Source organism: Rutidosis leptorrhynchoides, chromosome 8 (genome assembly GCF_046630445.1).
Source record: "Rutidosis leptorrhynchoides isolate AG116_Rl617_1_P2 chromosome 8, CSIRO_AGI_Rlap_v1, whole genome shotgun sequence".
NCBI classification, from domain to species: domain Eukaryota; kingdom Viridiplantae; phylum Streptophyta; class Magnoliopsida; order Asterales; family Asteraceae; genus Rutidosis; species Rutidosis leptorrhynchoides.
Window position 1 is genome coordinate 313,013,757 of NC_092340.1, and position 16,925 is coordinate 313,030,681.

At 35.3% G+C, this 16,925-nt stretch overlaps 2 protein-coding genes and 1 pseudogene across 2 annotated transcripts; all 3 read left to right on the plus strand.

Annotated features, from left to right (window-relative positions):
- Positions 1-1,649: 1,649 nt before the first annotated feature.
- LOC139864427 (protein NO VEIN-like) lies at positions 1,650-7,509 on the plus strand (annotated as a pseudogene).
- A 672-nt stretch (positions 7,510-8,181) lies between these two features.
- LOC139864428 (protein NO VEIN-like) lies at positions 8,182-13,915 on the plus strand. The gene is made up of 6 exons (XM_071853005.1): positions 8,182-8,187; positions 8,297-10,450; positions 10,916-11,028; positions 11,143-11,524; positions 11,742-12,059; positions 12,442-13,915. Exons 1-6 carry the CDS (start codon positions 8,182-8,184, stop codon positions 13,789-13,791), a joined length of 4,323 nt encoding a protein of 1,440 aa, XP_071709106.1. The 3' UTR covers positions 13,792-13,915.
- Positions 13,916-14,254: 339 nt separating this feature from the next.
- LOC139864429 (uncharacterized) lies at positions 14,255-15,138 on the plus strand. The gene is made up of 2 exons (XM_071853006.1): positions 14,255-14,422; positions 14,560-15,138. The coding sequence occupies exons 1-2, from the start codon at positions 14,255-14,257 to the stop codon at positions 15,136-15,138; spliced, it is 747 nt and encodes a 248-aa protein (XP_071709107.1).
- The last annotated feature ends 1,787 nt before the right edge of the window (positions 15,139-16,925 follow it).

Consider the following 16,925-nt stretch of genomic DNA (forward strand, 5'->3'; position numbering starts at 1 on the left):
CGTTTTAAGTCTATCAAACCCTAACCAAAATCCGCAAAAATCAATATTCATGTTTTTGAAGTTTCCTTAATCAACCTACGCATCAAAACGAAGCCAGTGATACTAGTAACACAATTAAAACATGCACTTTAACCATCTAACAACATTAACTCATCCAAAATCAAGGATTAAGCTAACCCATTTCAAATGTTCAAACTAGTTACTCAAAACAACGAATCGAGCAAACAAAACATATATTCATGTTATACACGAGCCATAGACACTAACTAACACAATTTCAAGTCAAAAACACGAATTTAAAGAAATCTAGAGTTTTAGAAATGTTACCCAAACGAGATGAAGTTTGTATCAAAATGTAGAGGATGAAGAGAGGATCACGAAAATGTAATCGGATTTGTTGTGAGCTTCCAAGATTGAATTTAGATGATGAATGATTGATAATTGGGTGTTTGTGTGTGTGTTCTTGATAGAGAGAAAGAGAGAGAGGTGGAGGTGATTGAATGGAGGAGGGTGAAGGTTGACTAGTTGACCTAGTCATCTCTTTGCCCTCTTGGCAAGTTTAGTCCCTCAAGTTTCAAAGCGGGTGCGGGAATTAACCAAACGAATATTTTTAAAACGCTCGAGTAAACGGGTGATGTCAAAATTAAATAGCGGGAATATAATGAACGTTACTCACGGAAACTATTAATTTAAATACGAAAGATTTTGTTTAAAAAAAAAAGACGGTGTTAAAATTAAATTTAACGGAAAAACACGGGATGTTACACGCGTGACCATCATTGTTGTAATTAATCAAATCAAATCGACGCTTGCTGTGACTCACTTAATAGAGCGGAAAAAAGGACCTTATAGTGCCGCCAATAAATCGACGTTTGATGTCGACTCACTTAGTAGAGCGAATAAAAAGAGACCTTATAGTGCTGATGTGGCAATTTTAAGAATTATCGTTATAATTATTTACTTAGTTATTTATCTCATCTTCTCTTAGACCATTCTCAACCATGACTTACTTATTTAAATTAACACACTGCCACATTAGCATCACATCATCATTTCTTTCATATCACTAACTCATCACATTACACACTTATTCACATTAACATAGGCCCAATATATTAATCAATAAATACAATGTACAAATTTTAGCACAATTAGAAGTAGTTAGTGCCTTAGTGATTAAATATGCCAAATTTGAATGAAACCATTCTCGAAAGTAATTGGCTAAATATTGGTTAAGCATTCTCAAGTTGCTTCTAATGGTGTCAATTGATTGGCATGAGATTTACAATGGTTTCGAATTTATATTGAGAGTGCTCTTATAAAAATTACTACTTGAAACTTGATCATCAAGTTATTAGAATTAGATCGAGTTATATTAGAGGATCATTGTAGATGTCGGTCGTCACAAAACAGGGACAAATAAACCTCATTGACTTAAACAAACCCCTAACTATAAATAAAGGGGAGTGATATGTACATAACCTATTTTGTTATGTATACAACTATTATGCTTTACAGCTGTACTGTACAACACTTTAAAGCATGATGATTACAACACTTTACAGCTGTACCTTACAACCTTTTTGTATATAACAAATAGGTCATAAATAAATTTCAAAACCCTGGTCTCTGTTAATATCCACGTCATCATGTACAGTCAACCACCACACCTCCGCCGTCTACCACCACACCGACCACAACCACCCTACAACCATCATCACCACCACCAAACCCTAACCGCCCAAAACCCTAAACTTAACCCTAACCCTATTGAATTATTGAAATCAGTCATAAATTCTGGTACGTTAAACCCTAACTGGATATCATCTTGGTTAAACGCTCTTTATTTAAACATTATTACGCCACGTAGCAATAGTTTTTGTAACTCTGATAGTATCATAGCTGAATTAAAAGAGTTAAAGTTCATCCCTCTTTTAGATGGTAGTTATTCGTCGTTAAACGACGGCGTTATTTGGTTAAGTGTAGATAAGTCCGATTTTATCGGTTTTGAGAAACTTTTTTCGAAAATGCGTGTAGTTGATCGGTCACTTTTTAATACTGCTTCTGTCGAAAATGTGACTAACATGCTTTTGAAAATTGGCGTAAAGCCGTTTTCGGCACACGAACTTGTAAAGTTAGTTATCGTGCCAACTATTTGTGACAAAACGGAAGTTATGTCCGAAAGTAAGGAACTAATGGTCGAGTATTTTTTGTTTATAATGTTGCATATGGAAACGGGTTGTTGTAATGAGTGCGGTTTAGAGAGGGAGGAGATTGTTTCGGTTTTGCGTGATAAGGCTTTTGTTAGTACAAACGATGGGTATAAGCGGTTTGGTGATGTGGAGGTTCATTTTGGTAAAGAATATGGGAATTCGATTGATATGAGTAAGTTGGTTGGTGGGACCGATATGAAGTGGTACGAGATTGATGTTAGTTATTTAGAGCATCCAGTTTGTAAAACGTTGACGTGGAGAAAGTTTTTGTTGGAATTGGGAGTGACGGATTTTGTGAAAATAGTTAAAATCGAAAAGAGAATTGAGGATAAACCCGAGAATGTTAAGAAGTTTATGACCTTAGATTATGATTCTCAAGAATCAAAGCATTTGTTGTCACATTTGTCGAAAAATGGTGATGGGGAAAAAGGTAAGTACTTTTTAGAGGTACTTGATAGTTTATGGGATGATTATTTTAGTGACAAGATTTCGGGCTATGGTTTCGCTAATGGAAGTTATTCGGTGTTTAAATCTTCCGTTAAAAAACCCTTCATGATTTTAAGTGGGTGGCTTCCAGTATCGATGATCAACTTCACTTTTCTAAAGATTTATTTGAAGATTGTCAAAAGGTTCGTGCGGTTTTTGGTGACAAAGCACCGTATGCTATTCCAAAAGTGAACAATTTGAAATTATCAAGTTATATTGGGTTGAAAAATACGGTATCTCTTGATGATGCTTTATCGGTTCTCGAAGCTTGGAGAAGATCCGAAATGCCTTTTATGGCTAGGTATTACTATTGTGTTCCTTTTATTCACTGTTGTAAAAAACCCCGATTACTCCCTTTTAAGAACAGATCGAACCGATTTTTGAAAGTCCATTTAATTAATCGGTCAAACGCCATTACGCCAGTTAATGGGTCAAATTCGGATTTGTTGGTCAAAGTCGGTCAAAGTTAAAATTGGTCAACATTTTAATATGAACACAAACACGGATTTTAGAGTGTTAGAACAAATGAACGATTATGTTTATATATTAGATAATTTGTTAAAGTTTATAGTTTTTATCTATATTTACACATATAATTTAGAAATTAATTATTTAAATTTATATGTATAAAATTTCCAAACCGCTTAATCCCCCGATTAATCTCCAAATTGCCTAATACTGTTTTACTTACATTCTTGTATTTTTTTTTGACATTCTTGTTAATCATTTATTAATTTTTTTACAATTACTAGCGTATCTGACATGTCAAAGTTCTACACGTATATATCGAAAAAAATGAGTATATCAAAGCAGAAGATAATTGGGAATTTACATTCTCAATCTTTCATCTTCGTTCCATACTCGTTTGGCTCTAGGCAAGAAATCGTATCCGGTTTATTTTTATCTCCGAATGAAGTTTATTGGCATGATTCAATCGTTTCTGATATCCAACAACTAACAAAGTCAAAGTCAACCCATCATCAGTTTGACCAACATAGTCTTTGTAGTAAGATATTATGCAACGTTTACCCGGATCTACGTAGTTTCTTCGTGGATGAGTTTGGAGTAGATGATAATCCTCCTCCTTTTAGCTATCTTCAGTTTTTGCAACAGTTATCTAGTGCGAGTTCACCATCACTCGCAGCTAAAAAAACGGTGAGTACAGTCATATAGTCATTTTTGTTAGCTACACGTTTTATATCTCCCAAAGTATAGTATATAGTATAAAATATTATAATTGTAAGTTAAATGTTGAATAAAACGATTTAGGAGGTCGTATGCATTAGAAATACGCCTTGGATGACTTTCAACCCATCAGACACATTATTTTGTAATTTTCTGATGCAGAACTCATAATTACTCGCCGAGTTCTCAGTTTTGGAGAGCTCCGAGCCGAGTAATCAACCTTGGTCAAAACTCGGTCAACCTTGGTCAAAATAGGCCAAAACTTGGGATTACTCGAAAAATCGGTCAACACTCCGCCAAAAATCGGATTACTCGGAAAACCAGTCAAAGTCAAACTTGGTCAACATTTGAGTACTCCCTGTGTACTCCTAGAGCTGCCGAGTACTCTCTGAAAAGTCCCGACCGAGCACCCCCGAGTAGCGATATTTGCAATAGGTTTGCTCATTGCCCTTTTTGTTTGATGTTTTAGGTTTTCAAAGTTTTCCAAAAATGGGGTGATAAATTAGACTCGGGTATTTTGACATGTGACGATATTGACAAGTTGAAAAAAAGAATGGATGAAGAGGAAACAAGGATCCTTCCAACTTTGCTAGATAATTGGGTATCGTTGCATCACTCTTTTGGGCTCATATTTTGGTGTGATGATGAACACCTAAAAACAGAATTCAACAACTTTAGCAACATGAATTTTCTATGTTTTGGAGAACTTACTACGGAAGAAAAACACATGTTTCGGGATAAGGTTTCTGTTTTCCTTCTGACATTGGGAATTACTTCACTTTCTGAGGTACACACATACACATAACTAACAACAACAGCTACCACTATCCGTGGTAATATGGGCGGGTCCGGAAACGGGATAAAGCTGGAAACTTTTCAAATGCAGGTCACATTGGTTAGGGTTGGGTAGACCTAGCAAGTAAATTTATCCATATCTTTTGGTTTTTTCATAAATGTATTTAATAAGATTAGGAAACAACATTTATACTTATAAGTATAATCTTATATTTCTGAATAGAAATTTTCTTAACATAGCCCTAATGGGTTATGCTTAGAATATTAGGACATGCATTATTTAATTGCAAGTTGTTAATAAACTCTCTTAATAACATCATGTGCTATCATTTTAATGGTTTAGAAAAATCATTATGAATAATGGTTTCTAGAGTTTTTAACATTTGAAACAGCAGTGTGATTCTTTTAGCTCAGTTGTAATTTTACCCATTTGACCCGTTGAAGATGAAGCACCGACAAAATCGACCCATCTTTAGACAACATGCTCAACTTCAGGTTGCGATTTTGTGTGTTAGCATAAAGCCTCATTCATAAAAGTTTTATGAACAATATTGTTTACAGTTATATACAACAACAACAACAAAACCCAATACCAACATGAGTGGTGTATGGGGGAGGTAAGATGTAGACAATCCTTCCCCTATCCGAGAATAAAAACAAGTCATTTCTCCACCCAGAGTGAAAACACTCTCAAAAGTAGGAAAAGTCATCCCTCTCTCTATTCGACGAATAAAGAGATTGCTTCTGAGTGGACCTCCGGCCAATAAGTAGGAATTTTTTTTTTTAAAAAGATAGTAAAAAAAAAAAAATTTGAGACGCCATGAAAATGGTAGAATCAAATTTTCATGGGTTTTAAATCCTGCATGGAATTCAATTTAGGCTCTAAACGGTAGTCAAGACGCCAATAAATCGACGCTTGGTGTTGACTCAAAAATAGAGCCTTTTCTGCAATTATATAGTAGATGTTATGCCTTTTCTGCAGGCCGTGACTCGTGAAGTAATATACGACGGCCTAACCGATAATAGTACTAAAACTTCATTGGTTAGATTGGCTCTCCCATATGCTCAACGTTACGTTTATAATATTCATCCAAATGAATATTATGAGTTCAAGCTGTCTGGATTTAAGAAGCTAAATTCTCTTAAAATTGTTGTCGTTGAAAAGTTGTTCTACAAGAACGTTGTAAAAAGATTCGGGATTGAATCTAATAAGCGACACGAGTGCAGTTGCTTCCTACAAGACAATATTTTGTATGCAACCATTAAATCTGATTCCCAATCTCTTTTTATGGAACTTTCTTATTTTCTACTTAGTGGACTTCCCGAATTACCCTTATTGAAATTAAAACATTTCCTTGACCTGATTACAACGATGAAAGAATCAGGTTTTACAAATGAGCAAATCGAGTTTCACATTATGAATGTCCATATGCTACTGTTGCTCCCAAATGAAGAATTGAAGTGGTCTAGTTTGTTCATGTCTAATTTATCATTTGGTGATTCAAATTCTCAAGAATCTACTGGTAATGAGTCTGACAACGCATTAAAGACGAAAGCTTTTGATACGAGTCAAACAAGACATGATGATGTTACAGAAGAATTAATTAAAAGTAACGTGACCTTATCGATCTTGAACGTAGATGAAGCCTTAAAAGATCAATCTTGTTCTGGAATGAATATTGGTTTTAAAAGTCAATCGGGTCATGAAAAAAGTCAACCGGGTCATGAAAAAAGCATAGTTGCTTCTGAAATACACGCTAATTCACTTAATTCAGTTGAGAGAGAGAAGCAAATTTTGGACACTGAAGTCATAAACGGGACGATAGCAGAATTTGCGGGTTCCGAATCTATAAAAGTTGGTGAGAAAATGTATGATGTTTTTACCGAACGTGAGGATAATAGCGAGATTATCGAGAGTATCAGGAGAGACGAATTTGGGTTGATTCCAGGTATGGAGGATAACATTAATACGAAGCAGAACGATCGTTTAGGACGAGCATTAAAATATATTTCAACAGATTTGTATTCTCAAGACTCGCATTTTATATTTGAACTCGTAAGCATATCCTTTCTCATTAAACAAGCTTTAACGTTATCTTACCTGTCAAACGGGTTAGGTTGGGTCAGTTTGGCTAACGGGTCAAAATGGTTTTGGTTGAAACGTTTCATGGGTGAAACAGGTCAGATTTTTTAAAGGGTCGGGTAACTTGGTCGTAACGGGCCATGGGTCAAATGGGTCAAAAAATCTATTTTGGTTATTATTATTTATTAGTTCTATTTTTTATTATACAAATAAGAAAATATTAATTAATATACATAATAATTGATGTAACCATGAATGCTTTCATAAATGTTTGACGGATGGAACTTAACATGATTTTTATGCTTGACTCGTTTGACCCATTCACAAGACCCACTGTTTATCTAGCTTTAGCAATTGATACCCGTTAGACCTGTTGCTTTATATTTTGTATAGGACCCAATATGTTGGAGGAAACTCATTGGACCTTTTTTAAGGTTCGGGGTTTAAATTGCCAGGCTTTTTTTTCAAGACCCAGTTGACCCAAAAGCTTGACCCAACTTTGAGAGTATGAGTCTCAATTGCCACATATTGTTATTTACACTTTCACTCTTTTCACATGTTTAGGTTCAAAATGCTGATGACAATGAGTACCCGCGTGATGTGGAGCCCACTCTCACATTCATTCTTCAAGAAATGGTAGTTATAGTGTTGAATAACGAACGGGGAATAATAACAAAATTCACGGTCATAAAATTATGCTACTCCCTCCATCCAAATCTAATAGTCCTCAGACCCACCCGTCGGTAATGGACACGGGTTCTATATACCTGCGACCCGCCCGTCGGGTTGTTTTTTTTGCTCGTTGAGACCCGTAACCCACCCGCGGGTAAAAAAATTTCGCCCGTGCCCATGACCCGCGGATACCCGTGACCCGCGGGTAATAATAATATACAACTTCGTTAATTTTTTTAAAAAAATTTAGGAAATTTTATTAATTATAAACAATATATACAATTAACATGTGTAAAATGACGTGAAAGTCAAGTTTTTTACTTGTATGTTATATTATGTTTTAAATCATTATTGCATTACAATTAAAATCACTTTTAAATTTATAATTGTATGTATAAACTCACGGATAAATTAAAAAAAATTCTCATGAAATAGCGGATCGGGTTTTACCCGCGACGGGTAGTAGGTACCCGCGACCCGCCCGTGACCCGTTGACGGGTATAATTTCTTACCCGTACCCGTGCCCGCGGGTAAGATTTTATGATTTTACCCGCCCATCACGGATCGGGTTTTTTCTCGCCCATTGCCATCCCTACACGCATAAAACACACACTGTAAGAAGTGTCTTTTATCACATTGTACTTTTTGTTTACTTCAGTTTAACAAATAACCTTTTACTACTTTTTTGTTTTATATGCATAAGTTAAAAGATATAAAAGAACTTTATCACACAATTCTTATCTATTTATGGAAGTTATTAATTTGGAACAACCCAAATCCAAAAAGGAAAGGAAAACTGGACTATTAAATTTGGACAGAGGGAGTATAACGTAAATCTTCTGTTTGATTTATATATTTCCAGGTAACTGATGCTCCTGAAATCCATTCAAACGGGTTCCATTTCAAGTTCGACAAAACTGAAATTGGTATTGTGCCATCAGTTGTTCCACCTTGTAACGTCGATTTTCTTAACAAAATGGGTACCAAAAATTGTAATTTAAGTGACGAGAAACGTTGTAAAACGTGCATTATGCTTCCTTTCAGATCAAAGAAAAACAAAGATTCTTCAAACGAGAATCTTATTTCCATGTTTTCTGATCTTCGTCCATCAGTATTGCTATTCTTACACCACCTTAAATGTATCAAGTTTCAAAATTTATTAAACGGTTCACTAATTGTCATGAGGAGACAAATTATCGGTAACGGAATCGTGAATGTTTTAACGGGAAAAGACGAAACGACTTGGTTCATCAAATCGCATAAACTACAAGCGAATCATATTCGTCCAGATCTTGAAACGACCGAAATATCAATTGCACTTAGTTTAGAGGTTTCGGGTGACGGAAGCTACGTATCGAAACTCGACCAACAATCGGTATTTGCGTTTCTTCCTTTACGAGATTACGGTTTAAAGTTTATAATCCAAGCGGATTTTGATATTCCATCTTCAAGAGAAGAAGTTAAAGGAAATAGTGATTGGAACAAGTTTTTGTTATCCGAGTTTCCGAATCTTTTTTTTAGTGCTGAGCTGGCATTCTGCAACCTTCCGTGTTTTAAAGAGAATCCCGCGAAAGGCGTTTCCGTCTTTTTGAGCTTTGTTCCTATTGGTGGGGAAGTTAATGGTTTTTTTTCTCAACTTCCGCGTAAAATTAAAGATAAGCTGCGTAACTCCAACTGTCTGCTTGACGATCACAATATATGGGTCCCGCCAAGTAAAGTAGTGCGAAACTGGACAGAAGATATTCGTTCATTGTTGCCGGATAGTTTGATAAAACAGCATTTGGGTCTCGGGTACTTGAATAAAGATACGGTTTTAACTGATCCTGTGGCACAGGCGTTACTCGTTGAAGAGTGTGGACCCCACATTCTTATTCGAATCATGGAATCTTTATGTCGGAAAGGTTCTTTAAAATCGATGGGCTTTAACTGGTTATCTTCTTGGTTAAATCTTTTGTTTTTGATGTCGAATAATGGAAGTAAAGCTGAAGTGATAAGTTCTCTTTACAAATTACCGTTCGTTCCGCTTGTTGACGGCAGGTACACATCGATTCAAGATGGTCAAATTTGGTTGCGTATTGATGCTGTTGTTGATCATCATTTCGAAAAATTATACACCAAAATTCAAATGGTGAATTCTGCACTTATTAAAGATTCTTTAAATGCCGAAAACGTAACCAATATGCTTTACAAACTCGGTGTAAAACGGTTGTCTGAACACGACATATTGAAATCACACGTCTTACGTGACATTTCTAACGTAACGTTTCTAAAAGAAAATACGGGTTTTATAACCGAGTTACTTTCTTTTATAATGTTTCACTTCGAAACACCTTGTCCCGAGTGTGATGTTGAAAAGGAGAACATATACTCACAGTTACGTAACAATGCTTATATTTTAACAAACCATGGTTACAAACGAATCGCTGATGTACCCATTCATTTTGGTAAAGAATTTGGGAATTTAATCGATATGAGCAAATTGGTTAGTGGGACCGGTCTGAATTGGTGCGAGATTGATAAATGTTACCTCGAACACCTGATGTACAAATCTTCACCATTCAAGTTTAAAAAGTTTTTGCAGGAATTAGGAGTTTCCGATTTTGTGCAAATTGTTAAAGTTGAAAACCGTGTTGAGGACATATCGCGTTTGGATCTAAAGAATATGATGTTGGATGATTATATTTCTTTGGGATCCGTTGTCGTAGATTACGATTCGCCCGAATTATATCGTCTGTTGGCGCACGTTTCGGGTAGTTGCGATAGGGAAAAGAGTGAGTGCATTTTAAAGGTTATTGATACAATTTGGGATGATTATTTTAGCCATAAGTTAACCGGTTTATGTTCCAACAATAATGGACAATACAAGTTCAAAACTTCAATTATAAGAATCCTTCAAGGTGTACAACGGTTAGCTTCTAGTATCGATGATCAACTTCACTTTCCTAAAGATTTGTTTCATAAATGTGAGGCGGTGCACGATGTTCTTGGTGCTAGCGTGCCATATGCTATTCCAATGGTTAGTTTATCTGTTTTTTTTTTTTTTTTACTTTTTATTAGCTGGTATATTATTTCTCTATACAAACTGCACAAACTGCTGTACTATGGGTGCGTTTATTTACCTTTTAATTGAATGGTTCGCTGAATGGTGAACCAATCAACGCATATGTTTCTGACCTCTGAATGACAGAATGTCAGAGCTGGAATTCTCTCTTAACCATTAAGCACATAAATTTTGTGTAATATTCTAATTATATCAAGAACACTTATTAAACAATTACATTGTGATTTTTATTCATGTCAAAGGTTAATAAGGTAATTCTACATCATTCACATTATTCGTTCAAAATGATTATCAATCAGGTTAAAACAACTTCATTAAGAACCTTTGAATCATTCGGATTATGAACCATTCAACGCTTAATCATTCAGTTTTAACAAACAAACAAACCCTAATACACCTTGTATCTTTTGTTGTGTGAAGGTTAACAATGTGAAACTGATAAATGATATCGGTTTAAAGAGTACGGTCAATATTGATGATGCTTTATCAGTTCTTAAAACTTGGACAAGTTCTCGGAAACCTTTTAATACCAGGTATTATTACTTTAGTTTCCCTAAAGTTTATATTTTGTACAAACTTATTTACGTCTATATAGTTTATTTCTTTAACTTTTTTTCATGTTAACCGTTGATGATTTCATTCACCAGCATATCCCAAATGTCCAAGTTCTACACGTACTTATGGAACGAGATGAGCGTCTCAAAGCAGAAGATAGTCGACAGTTTAAAGTTCGAAGCTTTCATATTTGTTCCTTACTCATTTGATTCCACGATTGAAGTGGTCTCTGGTTTATTTTTATCTCCAAATGATGTATATTGGCATGATTCCATCATTTCTTCAACAAACTCATCCAATCCATCGTTTGAGCAACGATTGACTTTCAGTAAGATGTTATGCAATGTTTATCCTCAGCTCCGTTATTTCTTTGTGAACGAGTTTTCGGTACCTGAAAGTCTTCCTCTTCGAAGCTATCTTCAGTTTTTGTTACAGTTGTCAACCCACAGTTTCCCCTCACAAGCATCTAACACAGTGAGTTCCATTTCATATTTATTATTTTATGCAATACATACGATTACAAAAAATAAAAACAGATACAAATTTTTATTGTAACTCAGTGTTAAATTTTACTTCTTTCACCATAGATATCAACCGAATCGACTTGTTTTTGCATAAATGGGTATTTGCCACCTGTAATAATATCCCAAAAGTTGCTTACTCATAACTGTTTTGTTTTTATCTTTATTAGGTTTTTCAAGTGTTGAAAAAATGGAGTGATGGATTAGAGTCTGGGGTTTTGAGCTCTGATGATATCGATTACATGAAGAAAACTATGGCGGAAAAGCATATGATGATTCTTCCTACAGAGCAAAATAAATGGGTTTCGTTGCGCGAATCGTCAAGTCTCGTATGTTGGTGTTTTGATGAACAGCTAAAGAAGGAATTCAACAACTTTAGCAATGTTCATTTTCTATGTTTCGGTGAACTTACTATTCACGAAAAAGAAATGGTTCACGATAAGGTTTCGGTATTATTGCGGAGACTCGGAATCTATTCTCTTTTAGAGGTATCTCTCTCTCTCTCTCTCCCAAATTAATAGTCCAGTATTCCTTTTTGGGTTGTTCCAAATTAATAGTCCGCTTCTATAAGTAGATAAGAATAATGAGTTCTTTTATACCCTTGCTTTATTCATGTAAAACAAAAATGTAGGTGAAAATAAGAGGTAAAACAGTAAAGTGAACAAAAAGTTGTATGAAAGTGAACAAATAGTACAGTGATAAGGATATTTCCTAAACTGTGTGTTTTTTTTGTCTGACCTTAAGCTTGAATAGATCGACACACACTATAGGTTTCTGACCTTAGTTCGATACATTTCGAACCACTTAAGCCTAAAATTGTATGAACAAATGGATATTATATTATTTGAAGTACGTTATTTGTTTCTGCAGGTTATGACTCGTGAGGCAATATACGACAGGCTGGCAGATGATAGTGATAAAACTTCATTGGCAAAATGGGCTCTTCCGTATGCTCAACGTTACATTTATAGCATTCATCCGGTTGAATATTCTCAACTCAAATCGTTTGAATTCGATAATCTGAAAATTGTTGTGGTGGAGAAACTGTCCTACAAAAACGTCATCGAAAGATACAATGTTAAATCTAATAACTCGTTTAAGTGCGCTTGTCTTCTACAAGACAACATCTTGTATGCAACCGTCGAATCTGATTCCCACTCGCTTTTTATGGAGCTTTCTCGTTTTTTAATTCCCCAAGTTCCCGAATTGCACTTGGCAAATTTCCTTCATTTGCTGACAACAATGACCGGTTCAACAAAGGAGCAACTCGAAGTGTTCATCGCAAATAGCCAAAAGCTACCGAATCTTCCTAGTGACGAACCACAGTGGTCGTTTGAGTCCACGTCATCACCGCAACAAGATTCAAATTGGCCACCTGTCGATTGGAGAACCCCACCACGGTTTGAATATGGATCGAAGACGAAACTAACGGAAACAATAGACGATATTCTCGCTCTATTGATGGACTCGTTGACCTTGAAAGATGATGTTGTAGAAGATTCTGGAATATATAGGGATACGAATGGTGGTTTTAATGGCGTTAAAGACAGATCAGAATCTGAATCAATTGCTCTAAAGATTGACTTGACCTTGAACGACGAGTATGATTCTGTTTGTATGACTAATGGCGTTAAAGACAGATCAATTGCTGCTTCAACGTTACCTTCATCACCAAAACCGTCTAATACTTGTACTCAAACGAGACCCGATGTTACAGAACCGTTAGTCGTAATTGATGGTGACTGGACCATTGAAGAAAAGCCCGTTATAACGAGACCTTCAGTTATCTTGGAAGAAAAAGAAGCCCGTCCAAATGGTAAATTGGATAACGGGAAGAAAATAGTTCCGCAAAATGTGTTAACGGGGAGTACAGGAGAACAAAAGGCGTTCGAGTACTTTTGTGTGAAATTTGCGGATAAGCGTGTGAGATGGGTAAACGAAGTTAAAGAATCTGGACTACCGTACGATATTGTTGTTGAAGATAAGGAAGATAATAAGGAGGTGGAATATATAGAAGTTAAATCGACTGTAAAGGCGAAAAAGGAGTGGTTTGGTATAAGTGTAAACGAGTGGCAGTTTGCTGTTGAAAAAGGCGAATCTTATAGCATTGCGTGTGTTGTTTTATCAGATGAAAAGAAAAAGAAATCGGCTCAGATTACTGTTCATAGAGATCTGATAAAACAATGTCGATCAGGGAACCTTCGGCTTGGGTTTCGCTAACCGAATTAATAAAGTTATTATACATCAATAGTTATAGCTTTTCTGTACAAATTAAGGCTTTTTGTGTATATATATATTTTGCAACAAATTGAGAAGGTAGTTATTTTGCAACAAACGTGTTAATATTCACCTTTGAATTTATCATTCTTTAAATCTTGAGTCTATTTGTGATTAACATAACTTTAATTTGCAATGACCACAATTGACTTTTTCCCAATTAAAGTTTCAATCTCAAGCAACCCTAACCATATCATTGTATCATTAATGAATGAAAAGTTATCATTAAGCAATATCTTAAAATCCAACTAATATCCATGACTTTGCTTTCATCTATGAGAGTTTATATAAAGTCAACCATCATTTTGCAAACTTAAACCAAGTAGATCAAGTACATTACAAGATTCTTTTGATCTTTATAAACAACCAAACATATCGCCTTTTTTAAAAAGAAGTTGATTCTAAAATGATTTACCAAAAAGAGTATCTTGATTTGGTGTTTGTACCAAGTGCACTTGTGATCATGTTTGGATACCATCTATGGCTTCTCTATAGATGTCTCCATTGTCCTCACACAACCATTATCGGCTTTGAAAACAATGACAAAAAGGCTTGGGTCGACAAGATTATGCAGGCAATATTTCTTTAATCTCTACGCAACATTATATAAAACGAGCTTTCATTTGTATGAAAAAAAGAAATTTCAACTAGAGGTTGTGGGTTCGACCCAGTTGAGTTAGATAACATATGTATATGATTTTCTTTTTGCAGATGGACAAAATTAACATTTCGGTACCTCTAAGTGTGATTTCCACCAATATATCAACCGCAATGGTCATGTCATCAATATGTTTAACTCTTTGTTCCATCATTGGTGCTTGGGTGGCAAATACTTCTTCTGTATTTCGAACCAACTTGATATATGGCGACACAAATTCATCCACAATATCAATAAAATACATTTGCCTATTGCTTAGTTTCCTCTTGGCTTTTGCTTGTTTTGTTGAATCTACAAGATCATTGATTCATGCTACTTATTTAATAAGTATACCAGATAGTAATGTGCCTATAAAATCAGTTGAATCGGCTGTTATTAGAGGTGGTGATTTTTGGTCACTTGGCATTAGAGCACTTTATCTTGCATTGTTGTTGTTGATGTGGTTTTTTGGACCAATTCCGATGTTTGCGACATCAGTAACGATGGTTTGTATGCTTTATTTTCTTGATAATAACACGGTGCCATTGCATTTGCATCAAGCACAAGAGAAGAGCGCTTGGTTAAGGCCAGTTGGACCGGCTAGTAACTCGAGTCTTGGTGGAGTAAGGATTGATCTTCAAAATGATTCTTGATTATGTTTTTCTGTCATTGTAAGTTTTTCATTTTCAAATAAACACAAACTTTGCCCAAATGACTCAACAAAGACATTTTTAAAAAAGGATGAAAGCCTAAACAAAAAACAAACAAGAAGCAAGGCCAAAACAATTAATCCAGAATAAACTTTACTTGTATCCACTCCTCCATCTCATAATAATTATCATGCGACAATTTTCATTTTCATTTATTTATGATACGATAAATTATCAATTTCTTGTATATTTAAATGTAAATTTAAGTGAATGTTGGTAGAGATTTAAAAACTTATAGTGATCAATGAGAGTAAATTAAAGAATGTAATGATTATTACTAATTATTTCTTATAAGTAAAATTTTACTTGGATAGAAAAAAGTATTTTGTTTCTAGACTAGAAGATGATAAACTTTGAATATTAGATAATTTGTATGTAATTTCTAAATCTTCATATGAAAAATCCTCCTATATTTCTAAAGGAAAAAACGTACAGTTAATTTCGGTTGTGAAACGAAAGGGTGCAACTCTTATTTTTGGAGGGAAAAACCGGTTTAACTAGGGGGCGATGCCCCTAGATACTCGTTATTTCCGCGACAATATCAAGATATTTCTTATGTATGTGCACTTCACACTCTAAAAAATCGTCATTAAATATAGCTAGATATACTATATTTCGAATAAACTATCTGTGGTTATCTATACTCCTGCCCGGCTGCCCCTACCAAATGGGGTTACATGGCCACATCAAGTTGTCTATTATCCCATATTTGTCATTTAACCTATTTTAACATTTGCCAAAGTATGTCAACCTTCCAATACAAATACAAATAGCGTGTTAAAATGTAGGTCCACATTAACCTTATACGGTTGGTCTGATCCTTTTTTGGAAGTGATCAGGATTCTTTGTATCTAAACATTTTGAGTTGTCGTATCTCATTTAGCTTAGTTTACACAAATGCCCTTATCAAAATAGTGATATGAAGACATAAAATAGACTATATAAGAAAATATTAGGTGGCAAATACTTGAAAAATTGAACCTTGCCCTATTTGTGGGGAGATGATGGTAGTTGAGGACTGATGGTTTCCAGTGGTTTCCAGCCGTCATCTAGATGGCTCTGTTCCAGCCATCATCTAGATGTTCAAAGCTGCCGACATTGACAACGCGTATGGAAGTGGCAAACTTAAACACGATGACGGCCGCCAACTTCCGCCAACCTTCCTCGTTCACACCATTCACCGCCATAAGATTTCTCCTATAAATAGAGGTGCAAACCTCCGTTGTAAATCATCCCAAATCACTCAGAGAAGTGTAATCACAACCTAGAGAGTGTGTGTGAGTTTGAGAGTTTTTTTTTTAGAGTTTTGTAAATACTCGTGTAATCTATTCTTATGAGTAATAGAGTTATTTTTCTCTCAAATTTGTATCTCCCAACGTCCAGGCGATCCTCTCTTCCTAACAAGTGGTATCAAGAGCTTGGTTAGAGACGTTGGTCGAGTTTTTGGGTCTTCTGAAGTTTTCTCAAAATCCAATTTTGAGTGTACCATTGGATTCGTCTCGTCGAACCGAGTCCAACGCAAAAAACGGTGACTTAAACGGAGTTATAACGAGCCCAGAAAATGCAATTCACTGTAGCAACTGGCGGCACTGTAGCAAGTTCCTGTAGCAGTACTGTAACAATTCTGAAATTTTACAATTTGGTCCCTGAAATTTTCAGAATTTCATTTTTGGTTCCTGAAGTTTATAACAAATTATAATTTTGCCCCGTAAGTGAAATTTGAGCCGCGA